The 18,169-nt window shown below is 51.6% G+C and overlaps 1 protein-coding gene across 1 annotated transcript; it reads right to left on the reverse strand.

Annotated features, from left to right (window-relative positions):
• Positions 1–690: 690 nt before the first annotated feature.
• Positions 691–15,150, reverse strand: NT5DC4 (5'-nucleotidase domain containing 4). Its single transcript, XM_032592781.1, is given in 16 exon segments — positions 691–765; positions 3,567–3,627; positions 3,983–4,034; positions 4,979–5,149; positions 5,276–5,342; positions 5,587–5,694; positions 6,460–6,492; positions 7,073–7,156; positions 7,395–7,448; positions 7,738–7,831; positions 8,166–8,223; positions 8,333–8,424; positions 8,661–8,760; positions 8,845–8,958; positions 9,043–9,285; positions 15,012–15,150. Coding segments are annotated over 16 exon segments (1,545 nt in total).
• Positions 15,151–18,169: the final 3,019 nt, after the last annotated feature.

An 18,169-nucleotide genomic window follows, 5' to 3' on the forward strand; every position in this document is an offset into this window, starting at 1 on the left:
CAGCGAGCCTCTGCTCAACAAAACCTGTGAAACTGGGCTTAGAGCCAGCGCTTCCCAGCCCTACGGGACCTGATGCCCATTTTAAAAACAAACATTGGGGCGCCTGGGTGGCTCAGTTGAGCTTCTGACTTCAGCTCAGGTCATGATCTCATGGTCTGTGAGTTCGAGCCCCGCATCAGGCTCTGTGCTGACAGCTCAGAGCCTGGAGCCTGTTTCAGATTCTGTGTCTCCCTGTCTCTCTGACCCTCCCCTGTTCATGCTCTGTCTCTCTCTGTCTCAAAAATAAATAAACATTAAAAAATATATAATAAATAAATAAATAAATAAATAAAAACACTTTAATTTCCCCTTTTCTATCCTGAATTGAAATTCATAGATAGTATAATTATTGTCTCTACAATTTTCAAAATCAACGTACTACTGTAACATAGGAGAAAGAAAAAGGAAAGCAATTTGTGATAAAATAATATGTCTTTCTACATAAATACTCAGGAGTGATTACACTTGAAGACAAAAAAAACTTCCACAAATCTTCAAAATGCCTCATTGGGTTGATACCATCCCATTGGGCCCTCCTGGTCTAGCCCATGGTAGCCCCAGGTTGCTAAGCCCCAGCCCCCCACCCTCCCCATCCTCCCCTACCCCCACCCCCCCACAGCCAGCAACCTGCCACCTCCTAGCAGCTCACCCTCAGGCTGTAGAAGACAGGGCAGGAGAGGGGATGCTGGTTAACCGTTCCTGCTCCACAGCAGACTCATGGGGCATCTATAAGGACAAAGGCAGGTGGAGATGTAGTAGTTCCTCCAGTGGTAAGGCTTCCCAGAAGCCCCCGGGTTTTATAGACAACAACCCCCCACACACACACTCCACTCTGCCCACAGCTGCCAGCTCCCTGCCCAATGATGCTATAGAAGAGGAAGCCCAGGGGGCGCCTGGGTGGCGCAGTCGGTTAAGCGTCCGACTTCAGCCAGGTCACGATCTCGCGGTCCGTGAGTTCGAGCCCCGCGTCGGGCTCTGGGCTGATGGCTCAGAGCCTGGAGCCTGTTTCCGATTCTGTGTCTCCCTCTCTCTCTGCCCCTCCCCCGTTCATGCTCTGTCTCTCTCTGTCCCAAAAATAAATAAATGTTAAAAAAAAAAAAAAAAAAAGAAGAGGAAGCCCAGGAGGGTGAGCCGGAGAAGGAAGGTTCTGGTAGATAGACATCATTTTGTCAAAAATTCCTGGCCAGCACGGTTGGGTAAAGGTCAAGAACTACTTTGGGAGTGCCTGGGTGGCTCAGTCGATTAAGCGTCTGACTTCAGCTCAGGTCATGATCTCACGGTTCGTGCATGAGTTCGAGCTCTGCAACGGGTTCTGTGCTGACAGCTCAGAGCCTGGAGCCTGCTTCGGATTCTGTGTCTCCCTCTGTCTCTGCTCCTCCTCTGCTCACGCTTTGTCTCTCTCACTCTCAAAAACTGAATAAATGTTAAAAAAAAAAAAAACTTTTAAAAGAACAACTTTGGTAGGTTATACTAAGCATTAAGCAGAATCAGTTAAAAAAAAAAAAAAAAAAGTCGCACAGCCCAATACAGGAAACACAGAAGACACTCCGAAGATGGTTTTCCCTCTCAAACATCTAGAAGGCAGCTAGCTGATCGTGGCAAGGAAAGCAGGAGGCAGGGAGCCCTGGAGAACTACTTTCAAGTCCCGATCCTTGACATGAGACTACATGTTATAAGATGGAAATAATGACATCCCGCTGGGAGAACCGACACGCGTGCTCAGGGAAGCACTGCGCTGGTCGGTCTCACGACTCCACTAACCCCGGGGGGGCGTCACGACCACTGCCACTTCCCTGCTCTTGACCCAGGAGCACATCCAGGTGTTCCAGAGGAAAACCAGCTGGAGCATTTACCGCATCATCTGCAGCTTCGTCCATTCCTTCTGCAATCACTGCGTGTTAACTGAGAGCAGAGGGACTATAGCTTTCCTCCTAGCAACTGGCATCCTTTCTATTAAGGAAATACTGAGTTAATGTGGCCTCCACTGAAAGCAGGTGTGAAGGTTGGGCATGAGGGAAACTTCCCCAGCAGAGGCAACTTATATCTGTAACTGCTCCCATGCATGTTTTCTGTTGCCCACAGTTACCTGCAAGGCTTTGACCCACTTGTGCCTGGAGGTGGGAGATGGGGCCTGGTGACCTCAGAAGCTCTTGGCAGGGCTGGGGACCAGCGGCTCCTCCTGGGGCAGAGGGTCAGGGATAGCCAGAGAGGCTCTGCAGGGACCCACCAGCTCCAGGACCGCCAGATACAGCAAGCTGAGCGGGTGGTTCAGGAAGTTGAGGCAGGCAGCTGGTGTAGAGGTCTGCATAGCGCCATCAGCTGGTTGGAGAAAAGAGTCTGGCTGAAACCTCAGTGGAATAGGCTGCCCATCGCGCTGTAGCACAGGTCCAGCTCCCTGGCGACTCTCTGGCAGAGAAGAGATCCCCCCCATCGGGACCTGCATCACCCACAGACGAATCACCCCCCCCCCTGCTGGGGCCAGCTCTGCCCTCCCTGGGTCTGTCACCTGGAGACACCAGGGTGTCTGCCCCCAGTTGGGAAGGAGCTGTGTTCTTTAACCCCGGAGGTGGCACATGGAGCTTAGGGAGGTGGGGCAGCTCTCCACTTTGCCACAGACCCCCCTTCCTGTTTTCCTCAGTTACCTGCCTGGCCCTGGAGAGTGACCACCCGGACTAAACCCTCAGCTTAATGTAGCTTCTGATGCCCCGACAGAGGGCTTTGCAGAGGCCCACACACCTGGCCCCACTCCTGCCCACCTAGCAGGTCTCCACCTCCTCACCAGGCCTTGCTTTTAGTGTCTAGAGAACTGATCTGGACATTTACTCCAAAAGTGACCAAAAGCATGCAATTTCCTATCTCCAAACCTGTTTCCCATCTGTCAGATAAAGGTAGCTGTCCCTGCCCAGCCCACCTCTCAGGGCTATGGAAGGATCAAATAGCAGGCAAGGGCTTTATACCCTGCAAAAGGCTCAGCAGGGATCCTTCATCATTGGTCCCAGCTGGCTCTGTGAATGCCAAATGGCCTGAATCTGTTGACACGGGCTATGGGACTCTCCCAGCTTTGGTGGCTGGTCGGTAGTGCCACAGGGCATGTTTTCCTTCCTTCTTTTCCCAGGACCCGTCAGCTCACTGGCCCTAACCCCCATCTTCTGGGACCACTCACCTAGCTGCCCCCAGACGCTGATCACAGCTGGCTAGTCTGGCACGTTGAGGACCCGACCCAACAGGCAGGCATGTCTCAAGGAGGGTTCATGGAGATTAGGTTAACGGAGATTGAGGGTCTAGCCACGCTCCACAAATCACCCTGAACTCAGTCCTCCTGTAGCCGCACGCTGCTGTCATTCGGAGCATAGACCAGCAGAGGGCGCTGGCAGACAAGGACAAGTGGAGTTCTGCAGGGGTTGTGGAAAATCCTGTAACTGGGCTCAGGAACCTGGGACAGAGCAGATCAGGACAGGCAGCCTGGAGGCACACCCCTGGCCCCCCAACCCTCACTAGGGGTCTCCTCACTCAGCTCCCACTCTTACCTGAATCTCCCTCTTCGTGGAGTTGATAACTTGCAGCCCATAACTGCTCCCATCCATGTGCCTGGTGCAAAAACAGCCACATGACCCAGGAGAAAAGGAACGGTGCCTCCAAGCTCCAGGCACAACCTCGCTAGACCCCATGGAGGTCAGAGGACACTCCACAGGCACCCGGTGGAGTTGCTGGGCTGGGTGTGCACACCTGTGTGAGAGGGCAGGCATCCTGAGTTCGTGCTGAGCGGGTAAGGAGGAAGGATCTAGAGGTCACAATGCAACCCAAGGGGGTCAGAGGGATCCCCAAATCCAGTTTCCTAGGGAAGCCCAGCCTGGAAAAGATCTTGATTTCCTGACTACCCTGGCCAGGACCCTCCACCCCTCTCCCCTCTGCTAGCAGGAAGCATGGACCAGGGCTCTCTCACTGGTACAGGTCTGCCAAGTGCACGTTCAGCCTCTTCAGCTCCTCCCCCCACTCTGAAAAGTAGACAGAGGACAGCAGGGGATGAGGGACAGCCCTGCCTACCTTTGTCTGCCCCAGGCCCAGTTCCACTGGTGAGGGTGGACAGGTCACCAGGGGTATACACACCCCAGCTGTGTACATAACATCCCTCGCCCCTTCCTTACATCGATTGAGACTCAGCTCAGAGCAAAGCAGAGACAGCAAAGGTCCTGCGGGACAGGTGACGAAGCTAGTCAGGCAGTCAGGTGACTCACCCACAGTCACATGGTAATGAGTCAAACCCAGCTTTTAGAACAAACCCAAATTGTTTAGGCTCACAGCTACTCCTGACCCAGAGGATACTTCGAGTCATTCCCAGGTGTGGAACTGTACCTTCCTCTCTCTGAGAGTCCTCAGGTGAGTGGGGAGGGTACAGTCAGGTGAGGAAGGAATGCTCAGACTACAGAACCACCACAACACCCTGGAGTCAGGACACAGGTATTTGAGTCAGTTTGCCCTTTTCTGACTGTGAATTTGGGCAAGTTTCCTTTTTTTTTTTTTTTTTTTTTTTAGTGTTTTTTAATTTATTTTTGAGACAGAGACAGAGCAGGTGAGGGGCAGAGTGAGAGGGAGACATGGAATCCGAAGCGGGCTCCAGGCTCTGAGCTGTCAGCACAGAGCCCAACGCAGGGCTCGAACTCACAGACTGTGAGATCATGACCCGCGCCAAAGTCAGACACTTAACCGACTGAGCCACCCAGGTGCCCCGAATTTGGGCAAGTTTCTTAACCTCTCTGGATCTCTGTTTCCTCTGTGTAAAGTAGATCCACTCTCATAAACCACAGAGTGGACAATATTATCACAGTTACTACTAACCCCCAACAGGGAAGAGGACAAGATGATGAAGGGGCAGGCCTCTGCACTGGTGGCCGGTGCCCCCCCTACCTGGTCCTGAAGCCCCCACACACACACAGCTCACCCTTCTCTTGGTTCCAGATGCCAAGCTCCCGGAACAGCTCAGGAACCACCAGGCAAGTTCGCCAGTCCTGCCACTTCTTGGACTTGAGGATGTCTCCAAAGATGTGATCCCCAATGTACAGGATATCCTTCCCCCGTACCCCGAGCAGCTCACACACCATGTCCGAAGAGCCTGCCCCACCATGGGCGGACAGGCTTGCTCAGAGCCCCTCCTGTCCTGGTGGGCAGGTTGGGGACATGGGTTCCTAGTCTAGGGAGGGTGTCTGTGGAGGCACAGGGACAAGGCGGGAGCTGGTACCTCCAGAGTAAACTACACAGTGCTGGTGGGGCCCCATGTAGGTGCCCACGTGGAGCTTGCCTGAATCCTAGAAGAGGAGAGGGGCACCCTGGTCAGAGAGAGCAGAGCACTGGGAGTGGCCAGGATTACTATGGGGGCATGAGAGGAAGGAGGTGACAGAGAGTCCCAAAGGAGTCCCCTGGTTCCCGGCCTCCAGGGACAGAGTAGCAGAGAGGCAACTCCCAAGGGCAGGTCAAGCGTGAGGAGCAGGGTCCCTCCCCACCTTGTGGCCCATGGGTCAAGGTAGATGGGGCCTCAGCCCCTGCCATTACCCTGTTGACCTGTCTCAGCACCATCCCCTCAGCAAAGAAGCAGGGCTTCTGTGTGTCCACCACAATCAGGTCGAAGTAGGACCTCCAGGGCCTGGCTGAGCCTTCAGCCTGTGGGGTTGTGAAGGGATGGGAGCGTGTGCACACACACACACACACACACACACACACACACACACACATACACACACACACACAGTCTGGAACATTGGACCCCGACACACCTCACAGCTCTTCCCTGGCCACTCACCAAGCTCTGGACTGGTGAAAGCTTGCCAGCCCTCAAGTCGCATGCCCATCCGTGCATCCTGGTCCTGACTCCTAGCCCTGTACACCCCTGGATTCGAGAACCACATGGTCTGCCTCCCCAGCATCCTTGACCATGACCACTCTGGCACAAGGAAGTGCTCAAAAGGTATTTATGGAAGCTGGTGTTGGACACTGTGCAGGCTCTCCTGTCAGCATCAGGATATGAGCACAGTTGCTGAGTTAGAGCCCTGCTCACCCGTTTGCCTGCCAGTGACACCTGGTCACACATGGTGCCACAGGGTATGTCACACACACCCCTCCCCTGGGCCTGCCACAACCTGATCTCACCCCCTTGCACCTCATTAAGCCCTTCCCCAAACAACCGACTGCCTCTTCATGGCTCTCTCCAAGGCCATCGGTGGCTTCCCTGACCCCTTGGCCTGGCTGAGGTCACTGCCTCCCACCCACTGCAGAGGCTCCAGCAAAGCCCATGCATGTGAAATGCCCCCTCCCACGCTTGGTTCTTCCTCAGGGGGAGGGCCAGACATGGGAGAGGCCCTCAGCACCGTGGCCTGGCCTGGTCCTCCTCCTGGTACAGCCCACCCCAGCCCGGCACGTGGCACTCACCTCACTAATGCCAAACAGGTAGGTCATGATGGCCTGGCAGAGACAGGGCAAGGGTCAGAGCACCCAGGTGGGCTGGGCCAGGGGCTGCTGCCTGCCTGTGCCCTCACCCCACAGGATATGCTGGGGACCACAGGAGCAAGATGGGCAGAAATTTCTTAATCCACTGAGACCTTAAAAAAGGCCAAGAAATAGAGCCCCTGGGTGGCTCAGTCCATTGAGCATCTGACTTCAGCTCAGGTCATGATCTCACAGCTCGTGAGTTTGAGCCCCGTGTCAGGCTCTGTGCTGACAGCTCAGAGCCTGGAGCCTGCCTTGGATTCTGTGTCCTCCTCTCTCTGCCCCTCCTTTGCTTGTCCTCTCTCTCTCTCTCTCTCTCTCTCTCTCTCTGTCTCTCTCTCAAAAATAAATAAACATTAAAAAAAATTTTTTTCAAGGCCAAGAAATGGAACCCAAAATGCCAACCAGACCATGGGGGGTACCACGGCCTTTTCTCTTTCCTACTCCTCACTGTTCCTACAGGGCCTCAGTTTCCTTCAGGGGCCAAGAAAGGCAGATTCCAATGTCCTCTGGGCTCTAATGGCTGAGGGTCCCACCCCTCCATCCACACACTCACATCCGTGTAGTTGTAGCTGATGTTTGTAGCCAGAAATACTTTCCCAACTTCCTTCATCTTACCCAGCAGGATGGGGATTCGCACCTGGAGCAGAGGCAGAGGTCAGTCACTTCCAGGGGTGGGGTCTCCCCCAGCTGCCCTGGGATCCCTTTCTCAGCTCTCAGCCTCCCAGGCATGGGGCTCCAGGCCAAGCAGGAAAGTTTGTGAGCAAGACAAGGCCACAGAGCTCTGCCCACATCTTGAGCGGGGGAGACAGGGACACAGCTCCACTGCCATGGGGAGGAGGGGGACAAAGGGACAGGCCTGGTCATGACCCACTCACATCCTTCTCCACGTATTTGTCCAAGTCTTCCAGGGTCTTCTCCTTCAGACAGCCCTGCAGAGGGGAGCAGAGGGGTGTGTGTGTGTGTGTGTGTGTGTGTGTGTGTGCAGGTGTGCATGTGCATGCATGTGTGTGTGTGTACGGGTGTGCACACATGCATGTGCATGCAGGTGTGCGTGTGCATGCATGCCCACCTGCATGCATGCGTCCAAGGTGCAGGAGCCCAGACCATAGTCCTCAGCGGGAAGGAAAGAGGAAATTCTGTGGAGGCTGGAGCCATTGGGCCATACCCAGCAGAGCCAAAGGCAGACAGGTCAAGGGTCCTGGGGTCCTGGGCACTCACCGACTGGTGGACATTATCCATGGCATCACTCACGTCCTGGAAGAGGCTTCAGAAGGACATGAAGAGGTTCCCATGCTGATAGCCGGTGTCACAGCTGGGGCAGGCCGAGAGAACAAGACAGGCTGATAAGGGGGCCTGAGGTGACCCCTCAGCCCAGATCCTATATCAGAGTCACCCCTCAAACCACACTGAACTTATTTCCCAACCATGCTGGAAGGGGTATCACCCTGTGCTGAGCGTCATCCCTTGGGAGGGCACCAGTTACAAGGTGTGGGGGGCAGCCTGCAGTGAAAGCCTTCCCACTGAGTTCCTAGAGCCCCTCAGGAAGGGTCTCTGCTCCTTGGCAGGGACCCCACTTCAGCACTTGGGCTCTGGGCAGTGGCAGCGTCCTGTTGGTGACCCAGGGCTGGACAGTGCACAGGACTCACTTGGTGTAGCGGGAGCAGCCAGAGAAGAAGTCCACCAGGCAGGCACACGGGTAGATTTCTGGGGTGCAGAGGCCAGTCAGTCGCTGGCCCAGGGATCCAGAGCAACCCACCCAGGCCAGAGCTGTGTCCCCGAGGACCACCTCCCACACCCCCTATCCAGCCCTCACCAGGCAGGTTGGAGAGCGTGTTGAGGATGTGGAACCTCTGCAGGTTGTCCCTCTGAACGAACTTGCTGGGGTAGAAGCTCCAGATCTCTGCCCTGGGGAGGGAGCAGGCTGGGTGAGGTCAATGCCCCCTCCCTAGTTCCTCCTAGCTGCGCACTCAAGCCCTGCACTCAAGCTGGTGCCTACCCCCTGCTCCTTCCCACCTCCGCCCACCCCTGCTGTCCCTCTTTTATCCAGCTGGCATTATTGAGCCTCTGCTGTGTCCCGAGTCTCTCCTCCCCCGCCTTCTTCTCTCCTCCATCATCCTTTCCCCCTTCCCTGGGTCCCTTACTCCGAGAGGAAGGTGAAGCCATGGGTGCCCAGCCGCACGTTCCCATGGGTGTCCACCTTCAGCAGGTTCCCATAGAGCACATCAAACACCAGCCCCCGAGGGAGAGAGCGCAGAGGCTGTGGATGGGGGTTCCAGAACTGACTACCGGCCACAGCCTCCCACCCCAGCAAGCTCCCGCACCTGGTGGGGAAGGCGGGGTCATAGGTGTAGCGCAGGATATCACGCGGCTACCCAATGCACACCAGACGCTCCAGTAGTAACTCAAAGACCAGTGCCTCATAGGCTGGGGACTTGTAGGCTGTGGGAACCACACAGAACCAGGCCAGCTGGTGCCTACCCCCTGCTCCCCGAGCCCCAAATACCCTGTTCCCTCCCTCCCTACCAGCCAGGGTGTAGTCCATGTCAAAGCCAAAGCAGCGAATCTTCCCCAGCACCAACCTGCAATTGACAAAAATCCTGGGGAGGGGAAGAAGAATGTTGGAATCAGCCCCTCGGCTCCCCAAGCTCTGTTGGGTCTGAGTGGGTCTGAGCACGTCTGAGCACACGCATGTGAGCATGTGTAAGTGTGGACAGGGAGCTTCCGAAGAGGAGCAGCTCACCATGCGGGAGTGTGCTGTGGGCATCCCTGTGGGTGTGCAATTATCGTCTGGGGTGTCGCTTTTTTGAGTGGGGTCACTGTGTCCAAGTTCAGAGATGTGTTTGTCACAAATGGGCAGCCCTGGTCACCATATGGGAGGGAAGTGGAGGGCACGCCCTCCCTGCCTGAGTGTATATTGTTGCTGTTTCCAGGTAACAGGCCACTGCCCACTTAGAGAGAAGGGGTCCCCATGCAAGCACAGGTGCTGGTCAGCGTTTTGAGTGTCACCATATCTGTGTATTTAAAGGAGTCACCCGTGCTGTGTAATGAGGAGTATGTCAGGAAATGGGGTGTTTACGGGCTGAGATGCCCCCGAACCCCACCCCAAGTGCCCATCTAGACACCGCTGGTGCCAGTCTTACTTCAGGACTTGAGAGGAGACCAGGCGCTGTGGCTCCCCTTGGGGCTCCCTTTGCTCTCCCCCATCCACGCTGGCCATCACCATGAAGACTGAGCAGGAGGCAATGGTTCCTTCCCCAGCCACCTGCTCACTATCAGTGGGAGCCAGCAGCTTCCTTATCCCTCAAACACTTCGGACACCACTGACCCAGCTGGCTCCACCCTGGGCCCCCATCTCCTCTTTTGGGGGAGGAGCAATCCATGTTAGCCTCTGGTGTCCCCTCCTTTCTTCAAAAAGGAAAGCAGTTATGATCAAGGAAGAACAACCCATCGATATTATACCACCTCCATTTCTAGGGCTTCTGCCTCCAAGGACTTCAATCACCTAGAGCCCTTCAACCCAGGATGAAGCAAACATAGGGGTTACAAAGGCAGGAGACTCATGTACTTCAAAAAATAAACAAGTCTTGGGGCACCTGGGGGGCTCAGTCAGTTAATCTCTGACTCTTGGTTTGGGCTCCAGACGTGATCTTACGGTCTGCAAACTCAAGCCCGACTCAAGCTCTTCATTGACAGTGTGGAGCCTGCTTGGGATTCTCTCTCTCTCCCCCTCTCTCTCTGCCACTTCCCTATTCTCTCTCTCTCTCTCTCTCTCTCTCTCTCTCTCTCTCTCTCTCTCTTTCAAAATAAATGAATAAACTTTTAAAATAATAATAAAAGAGACTTTAATAAATACATAAAGAACTCAGGACTCTTGCTCTATGCACAACTCTCACACACTTGGCAATCAATTTCCCAGCCAATGCCGCTTGAAGGAATAATTGCTTAAAAGCATGCCACGAGCTATAGGAAGTGGCAGATGACAAGAATCTCAGAAAAAATTACAAAAGTGAGAGCAGAGCAATTGAGACCATTTAGTGTGGAGCTGTAAACAGCTCTGAGGGCCCACAATGCTGATTTTACAAGAAAGCACTGAGGCCTCCATTTAGAACTTTCGTCTGGATTATCTAAAAAGACATATGATGTAGCATGTCCTCTTTTAAAAAAGAAGACAAGGGGCGCCTGGGTGGCTCAGTCGGTTAGGCATCCGACTTTGACTCAGGTCATGATCTCACAGTTCATGGGTTTGAGCCCCACATCGGGCTCTGTGCTAATAGCTCAGAGCCTGGAGCCTGCTTCAGATTCTGTGTCTCCCTCTCTCTCTGCCCCTTCCCTGCTTGCACTCTCTCTCTCTCTCTCAAGCATAAATAAACATTTAAAAATTTTAAAAATATATAAAAATAAAAAGGAAGACAAGGGACACCTGGGTGGCTTAGTCAGTTGAACGTCTGTCTGACTCTTGATTTCAGCTCAGGTCATGGTCTCATGGTTTGTGAGATCAAGCCTTCAGTTGGACTCCAGACTGAGCATGGAGCCCGCTTGGGATTCTCTTTCTCTCCCCTCTCTTTCTGCCCCTCTTTTGCTCACTCTCTCTATCTCTCTCTCAAAATAAACTTTTAAAAATAAAAATAAATAAAAAGGAAGGAAAGTTTATGATGCACTTAAAATTCTCTCCAAAATGACTACACTTGGGGCACCTGGGTGGCTCAGTCGGTTAAGCGTCCGACTTCGGCTCAGGTCATGATCTCACAGTCCGTGAGTTCAAGCCCCACGTCAGGCTCTGTGCTGACAGCTCAGAGCCTGGAGCCTGCTTCAGATTCTGTGTCTCCCTCTCTCTCTGACCCTCCCCCATTCATGCTCTGTCTCTGTCTCAAAAATAAATAAAGCATTAAAAAAAATTTTTATAAAAAAAATAAAAAATAAAATAAAATAAAATGACTACACTCGGGGGGCCTGGGTGGTTCAATCGATTAAGCATCTGACTATTGATTTCAGCTCAGGTCATGATCTCACCATTCATGAGTTTAAGCCTGCTTGGGATTCTCTCTCTCTCTCTCTCTCTCTCTCTCTCTCTCTCTCTCTCTCCCCCTCTACCCCCCTCATGTACTCTCTCTCTCAAAATAAATAAATAAATTTTTAAAAATAAATAAATAAAATGACTAAACTAAAGGAAATAAGACACTCTTACAGGGATAAAAATTATCTGGAAAAACATATATCAAAGGAGTAGTTCTTTCCTTTACAATGCCAGATGAACAACTATTAGAATGATAAAGCAAAAATATGGAGGTACAGGAGTTACATTCCTTCACTGGATGGATGGATGGGGTGGATGGATGGATGGATGGATGGATGGATGACGGATGGAGGGAGCGAGGGAGGGAGGGAGAGAGGGATGGATGGATGGGTAGATGGATGGATGGATGCATGCATGCATGCATGCATGCGTGGTTGGATGGATGGATGGATGGATGGATGGATGGACAATTAGATGAGCAGACAGATGGACAGAAAGTGGGCCATAAATGGCAGGCTTTGTTGAGAGTGTCGGAGGAAAATCAAGCTTTAGAAATCAGGAGGACTTCCAGAGTCCCCTTCACTCATAACTTTGTGCTTTCTGCTCGTCTTAGGGGAACCTTTTAAAAAGTGCCCTTTCCCATATTGCATGGTTCCTGTCTAGTCAGAAACAAAGGGAGGGCTACCCGGTTATAGGAAATCACTGGGAAGTTCCTAGCCCTCCCACTGGGAGTTAAGTTAACATGGCAAAACTCTTTTTTTTCCTATAGCTGAACTTATGGTTCCATCCCAAGCTTCCCTTTTACCTGAGGACAGGAAGGTCATCCAGTGATGTTTGGGTACACTCTGTCACCTCAGCACTTTCTTGGGCCACTTCTCCAAGTACACTCTCAGCCATCTCCTAGGGCTGACTGAACATTGTGGGGTTTACGCCTGGCCATGCTGCTAGTTGGTAGCTGGTGCTGTCCATCACTTCTCGGTGGGGCCTGGTGGCACCTGCAGTGGCACAGGTGGGGGCCTGCACCTCCTTATGTTGCTCTCTGCTGAGGTGGTGAGTCTCTGCTCCCATCCCAGGACATGCAGAGCCCCTCGGCTAACTGTAGGTCCAGCTGAGGAGGGACATTGGGGCTGTCACAGAGCCCTCTTGGCCATGATCCTTGTGCCACTGTCACACTTGTGACATCTGCCGCATTTCAGAGCCCCTTCAGGAAGAGATTTGTCAGAATAACCGTAAAGAATCCCTGTGAGCCAGGCCTTATAATGACCCCATAAAACGGACCTACTGCTATTCTGAATTTACAAGTGACCAAACCAAGGCACCAAGGAGTTTAGCATCTTGCCCAGGGTCACAAAACTAACAAGCAGCAGAGCAGAGACTGAACCCAAAGGCCAGGCACCAACATCTGTGCTCTGGTCCCCACAAATGTTCTTCCAACAGTGTGCTAGTCAGTGCTTCTCAAGCTGTGACGTGCATGGGAACCATCTGGGGTCTGGTTAAATGCAGCTTCTGATTCAGCAGGTCTGGGGTGGTACCCGAGATTTTGCATTTCCGACAAGTGCTCAGATCATCACCAGCATGATGCTGGCCTGCACCACATTTGAGTGGCAAGAGTGGAGTATTAGCCTGCACGTGCAAATCCCCTGGGGAGCTATAAACTTTCTGATGAGTGAGAATCAGCCAGGCAAATGCAGGTAGAGGGGCATTCGAGTCCAGGGTCACCACGGCTAGTGCTGAGTGACAGTGTGGCAGGTGGACCCCCTCCCTCTCTGAGATTTACATATAACTGGTCCAGAGATGGACGTAAGCACTGGGCATACTTTACCCCCTGGGTGAGTCTAATGTACAACAAAGTTTCAGGATCTTGCTTTAAAAAGACATTTAACAGGGGCACCTGGGTGGCTCAGTCGGCTAAGTGTCTGACTTAAGCTCAGGTCATGATCTCACACTCTGTGAGTTCGAGCCCTGTGTTGAGCTCTGTGCTGACAGCGCTGAGCCTGGAGCCTGTTTCAGATTCTGTGTCTCCCTCTCTCTCTGCCCCTCCCCTGCTCATGCTCTGTCTCTCTCTGTCTCAAAAATAAATAAAAACATTAAAAAATGTTTAAAAAAAAAGACATTTAACAAATCAAGCCAACACTAGATATATGGGTACACGTAGAGGCTGAAGCCACCTTATCCTTGGGCCTTGGGAATCTTGTTCTTCATGGAAACACCCAGTATTTATTGAAAACTCTATCTTTACATGTGAAACGATGCTCAACATCACTCATCATCAGGGAAATCCAAATCAAAGCCACACTGGGATACCAACTCACACCGGTCAGAGTGGCTAAAATGACAGATCCCGGAAACTATAGATGCTGGCAAGGATGTGGAGAAATGGGAACCTTCTTGCATTGCTGGTGGGAATGCAAACTGGTGCAGCCGCTCTGGAAAACAGTGTGGAGGTTCCTCAAAAAATTAAAAATAGAACTACCCTATGACCCAGCAATAGCGCTGTTAGGAATTTACCCAAGGGATACAGGAGTGCTGATGCATAAGGGCATATATATCCCTATGTTTATAGCAGTGCTTTCAACAATAGCCAAATTATGGAAAGAGCCTAAATGTCCATCAACTGATGAGTGGATAAAGAAGATGTGGTTTATATATACAATGGAATACTACTTGGCAATGAGAAAGAATGAAATCCTGCCATTTGCAGCAACGTGGATGGAACTGGAGGGTATTATGCTGAGTGAAATAAGTCATTCAGAGGAAGACAGATATCGTATGTTTTCACTCATCTGTGGATCCTGAGAAACTTAATAGAAGACCATGGGGGAAGGTAAGGGGGAAAAAGTAGTTACAAACAGAGAGGGAGGGAGGCAAACCATAAGAGACTCTTAAATACAGAGAACAAACTGAGAGTTTGAGGGGGTGGAGGAGAGGGGAAAGTGGGTGCTGGGCATTGAAGAAGGCAATGTTGGGATGGGCACTGGGTGTTGTATGGAAGCCAATTTGACAATAAATTATATTTTAAAAATAAAAATAAAAGCCTGACATTAAAAAAAGAAGAAGAAAGAAAGAAAACTGTGTCTTTAGTTTCTTTTCTCATTTGATTCTCACCTCAGCGTTGTGCTGTGGATATTATTATGATTACCATCCTCTTCCCTTTCTAGAGATGGAAACTGGCCACACCAGGTTAGGGACGTGCTCTAGAAACCTCTGTTATTCCCTGAGCCTTCACTTTTCCCTTCACTGATCCTCCTCTTAAAGCCCTGCTGCCACCAGAGACAATACTACCACCATTTTTCTGGAAGTTTCCAGGGGAAACATCCCCTTCCTTCCACTTTCCCTGCACTCTGCCCTTGAGTCTCAGTCACCACCCCATCCCAGTTGGTGGGGACCATGGAGGGAGACAGTCACCTCCCTTCTGGGGTCATTGGTCCTTCTTCCACTTGGCCTAGTGGTGCGCAGGGGTGAGAATAGAAATCCCTACAGTTGCACTGGGCCAGGAGCAGCTCCAGGTAGAAAGCAGTGGAGGCAGGAAGGGAGGGGTCAGCAGCCAGATGTTTTTGTTGGGCTCGTAAATCCTCTGCAAGCCTGGCCGCTATCTCCTGTTGCATCAGGTAGGACATGTATACAGCATGGGACCTGGGCCTGTCCCATGGTCCCATGGGACATTCCTAGAATGACAACCCCCTCTCCACACAGTGTTTGCAGTAAGCAATCACTGCCCCGAGGGACACCGGGCTTCATGCAGATCCAGTCACGAAAATGTCCATTTCCTTTGAATCCTCCAGTTCTGAGAAGCCATCCTTTACAAAGTCATATAGAAAAGAGAAAAGCCTAAATGTGAAAAGATGACTCATGAAGAGGCATAGGCCACTTCAGTGTGCAGCTCAAGAGCAAATCTGTTATTTTTAAATTGTTGAACAAACTTTACTAACTGTGGTTAAGAAAATGAACTCAAAAACTGCTGAAGACATAGCGCCATCCGAGGAGAGAAAAAACAGAACACAAAACTGCATTTGCACTGGTGTGCCCACCATTTACACAATGCACGCACAAAAGCACTGGAGAAAATAACCCAAAACAAACAACGGCGTAATGTGCATATGAATCACCCAGGGCCTGGTTAAAATGTAGGATTATATTTATTTTTCTTAATGTTTATTTATTATTTTTGAGAGAGAGAGAAAGAGAGACAGAGCGTGAGCAGGGAGGGGCAGAGAGAGGGGGAGACACAGAATCCAAAGCAGGCTCCAGGCTCGGAACTGTCAGCACAGAGCCCGACACGGGGCTCAAACTCACAAACCACGAGATCATGACCTGAGCCGAAGTTGGATGCTCAACCGACTGAGCCACCCAGACACCCCAAAATGCAGGATTATATTTAATTTCTTGTCTTTAGTATCTAAATTTTCTGATATGTGACTCGATAATACAAAAAAAACTGCATAAAATGACATGGAAACTCAAGAAATACTTAACGCCAAATGAAACCAGAATATAAATGTTATGTAATTACTATTTAATACTTTAAGTAATTTTTGTTTTTGTTTTTGTTTTTGCATTCCACGAGCACCTGTCCTGAGCCAGGCACTGAGCACTGAGGGATAAGCAACCCAACAGTACTGCCCACCGTATAAGCCAATATCTAGCACCCATATCCTGAGCACAACATGACGCTGCCCATGAGGTCCAGAGGCAGCCAGCCAGAGGGACAGGGGAACACCTCTGTTAGCGGGGAGGGCAGTTCCAAGAGAAGATGACCCCCACCTCTTGAAAAGAACAAGAGCTCCCCGGGCAGACCATGTGAAGAATTCCCAGCAGAGCAACTACAGGAATGAAAGGAAGAAGGGGTGCAATGAGCCCACAACTGTTTCTGGGGGACCCAAAGACGTAGGACAGGGGAACAAGGCCAGATCAGTGAAGGTCCAATGTCCTACTAATGAACTTGACCTTGACCCTGTGGGTGGTGGGAAACCCTAGCAGCATTTTGAGCAGAATGAGGATATGATCCCCCATAGTTTAAAGCTGCCTCTGGTGGCAGTGCCAGCTAGGACAAGGGACAGCTACTGGCAAGTTACTGCAGTAGCCCAGGCAGGAGCTGTGGCATGCCTGAATTAATTGAGAGGGGAAGGCTGGCCAGAGAGTCACTGGGTTAGTCAGGGCCTGAGGACCGATTAACTGTGGGTGATCCTAAGGAAGGAAGAAACTAGGATACTCAAGAGGCATCACAGTAGGGGCCACCAACCCAGAGACGGCAGCAGGAAATGAAGGGGCTTGTTGGGAGAGCATGAAGCAGGGAGAGAGCTCTGGGTCTACAAACCCTCACCTGAAGCCCATGGGGGCAGATACATTTCAGAATTCAGTATTTCCTGAGTTTAAGAAGGTAACACATGATTTACCGTATATATGCATGATCACACCCTTGATGGGTCTGAGACAACAGCCTGCAATCAAACGCATTGACATTCCTGCAGCCAACATATAAATTATTCATTCACATGAAGTGGGCATAAAAAGACAACAAACAAGTTCATGGCAGGGCCCAATCAAGGCTTACCACCGAATGAGTTTGGGAAACCCTTTCATGTTGGGGTCTAGGGATTGAAGAGGAAGGATGCCGCATCCGTATCTGTGGTCGCTAATGATCCAGAAGGGCCCTTCAGGAGAGACGAGAGCTGAGGACGGAGCCCCAGAAACAACCACACTGAGATGGAGACGAGAGAGGAGACAGCAAAGGAGGCTGAGAGGGAGCAGCCAGGTTTGTAGGACGGAAGTAGGAAGGGCTGTCCCAGAAACCACAAGAGGAAAGAGGGAGCCGGGAGCAGGGACAGTGACACAGAAAGGCCAAGTCAGAGAAGCCCCAAATGTCCCCCTACATAAGGCAAAGGTAGGTCATAGGAGACCTGGACCAGTGAGCCATGAGTGGCAAGATGACAGCAGCTAAGCGGGAGCAGAGGGCAGGGAAGCAGGAGCAGCGCGGGAGAGGCTCCCCTTTGCAGGAGTCTTTGCCACAGAAGAAATGAGCTTGGGCGCGGTGGCCAAACTGCTAAAGCCAGAAAACATGGCGGGGGTGCCAGACCGGGGTGTCAGTGAGCAAAAAGAGGGCGAACGAAGGAAAGCGGGTTATGGAGACGATGTGTGTCCACCAACAGACGTGGATGAGAATGTTCATGGCATCTTTATCCATAATAATCCCAATCTGGAAACAACCCAAACGCCCGTCAGCACCAGAACGGACACGTCCACCTGTTGGAACTAGCAGTGAAGAGTAAACTGTGCCATCCACACTAGCAGGGCTGAATCTTACAGACACACGAAGCAGAAGAATTCATGTACTTTACTCTATGTACGCTGTACCTCAATTAAAAAAATTAGGGTTGATGGAATTTAAGGTTTCAGGGGTGGAGCCGTCTGGGAGATGAGAAGGCCAAGTGCTGTCTTGCAGGCTGGAGCCAAAGTAGGTCCAAGGGAGCCTGACAGAGTTTGGGAGGGGAGGGAGCTCTGTGCTCCGAGGACACAGAAATCACTCGCTAGTTTACACAGATGATTGTAAAACAGGTCGGAGAACTATTCTTGCAAGTGGATTGGGCAGCAGTGGTTAACTCACGGGCTCCGCTCCACTGAGGCTGCCCGGCGTCCCTA

The sequence above is a fragment of the Lynx canadensis genome, chromosome A3, assembly GCF_007474595.2.
Source record: "Lynx canadensis isolate LIC74 chromosome A3, mLynCan4.pri.v2, whole genome shotgun sequence".
In the NCBI taxonomy this organism is placed as follows: domain Eukaryota; kingdom Metazoa; phylum Chordata; class Mammalia; order Carnivora; family Felidae; genus Lynx; species Lynx canadensis.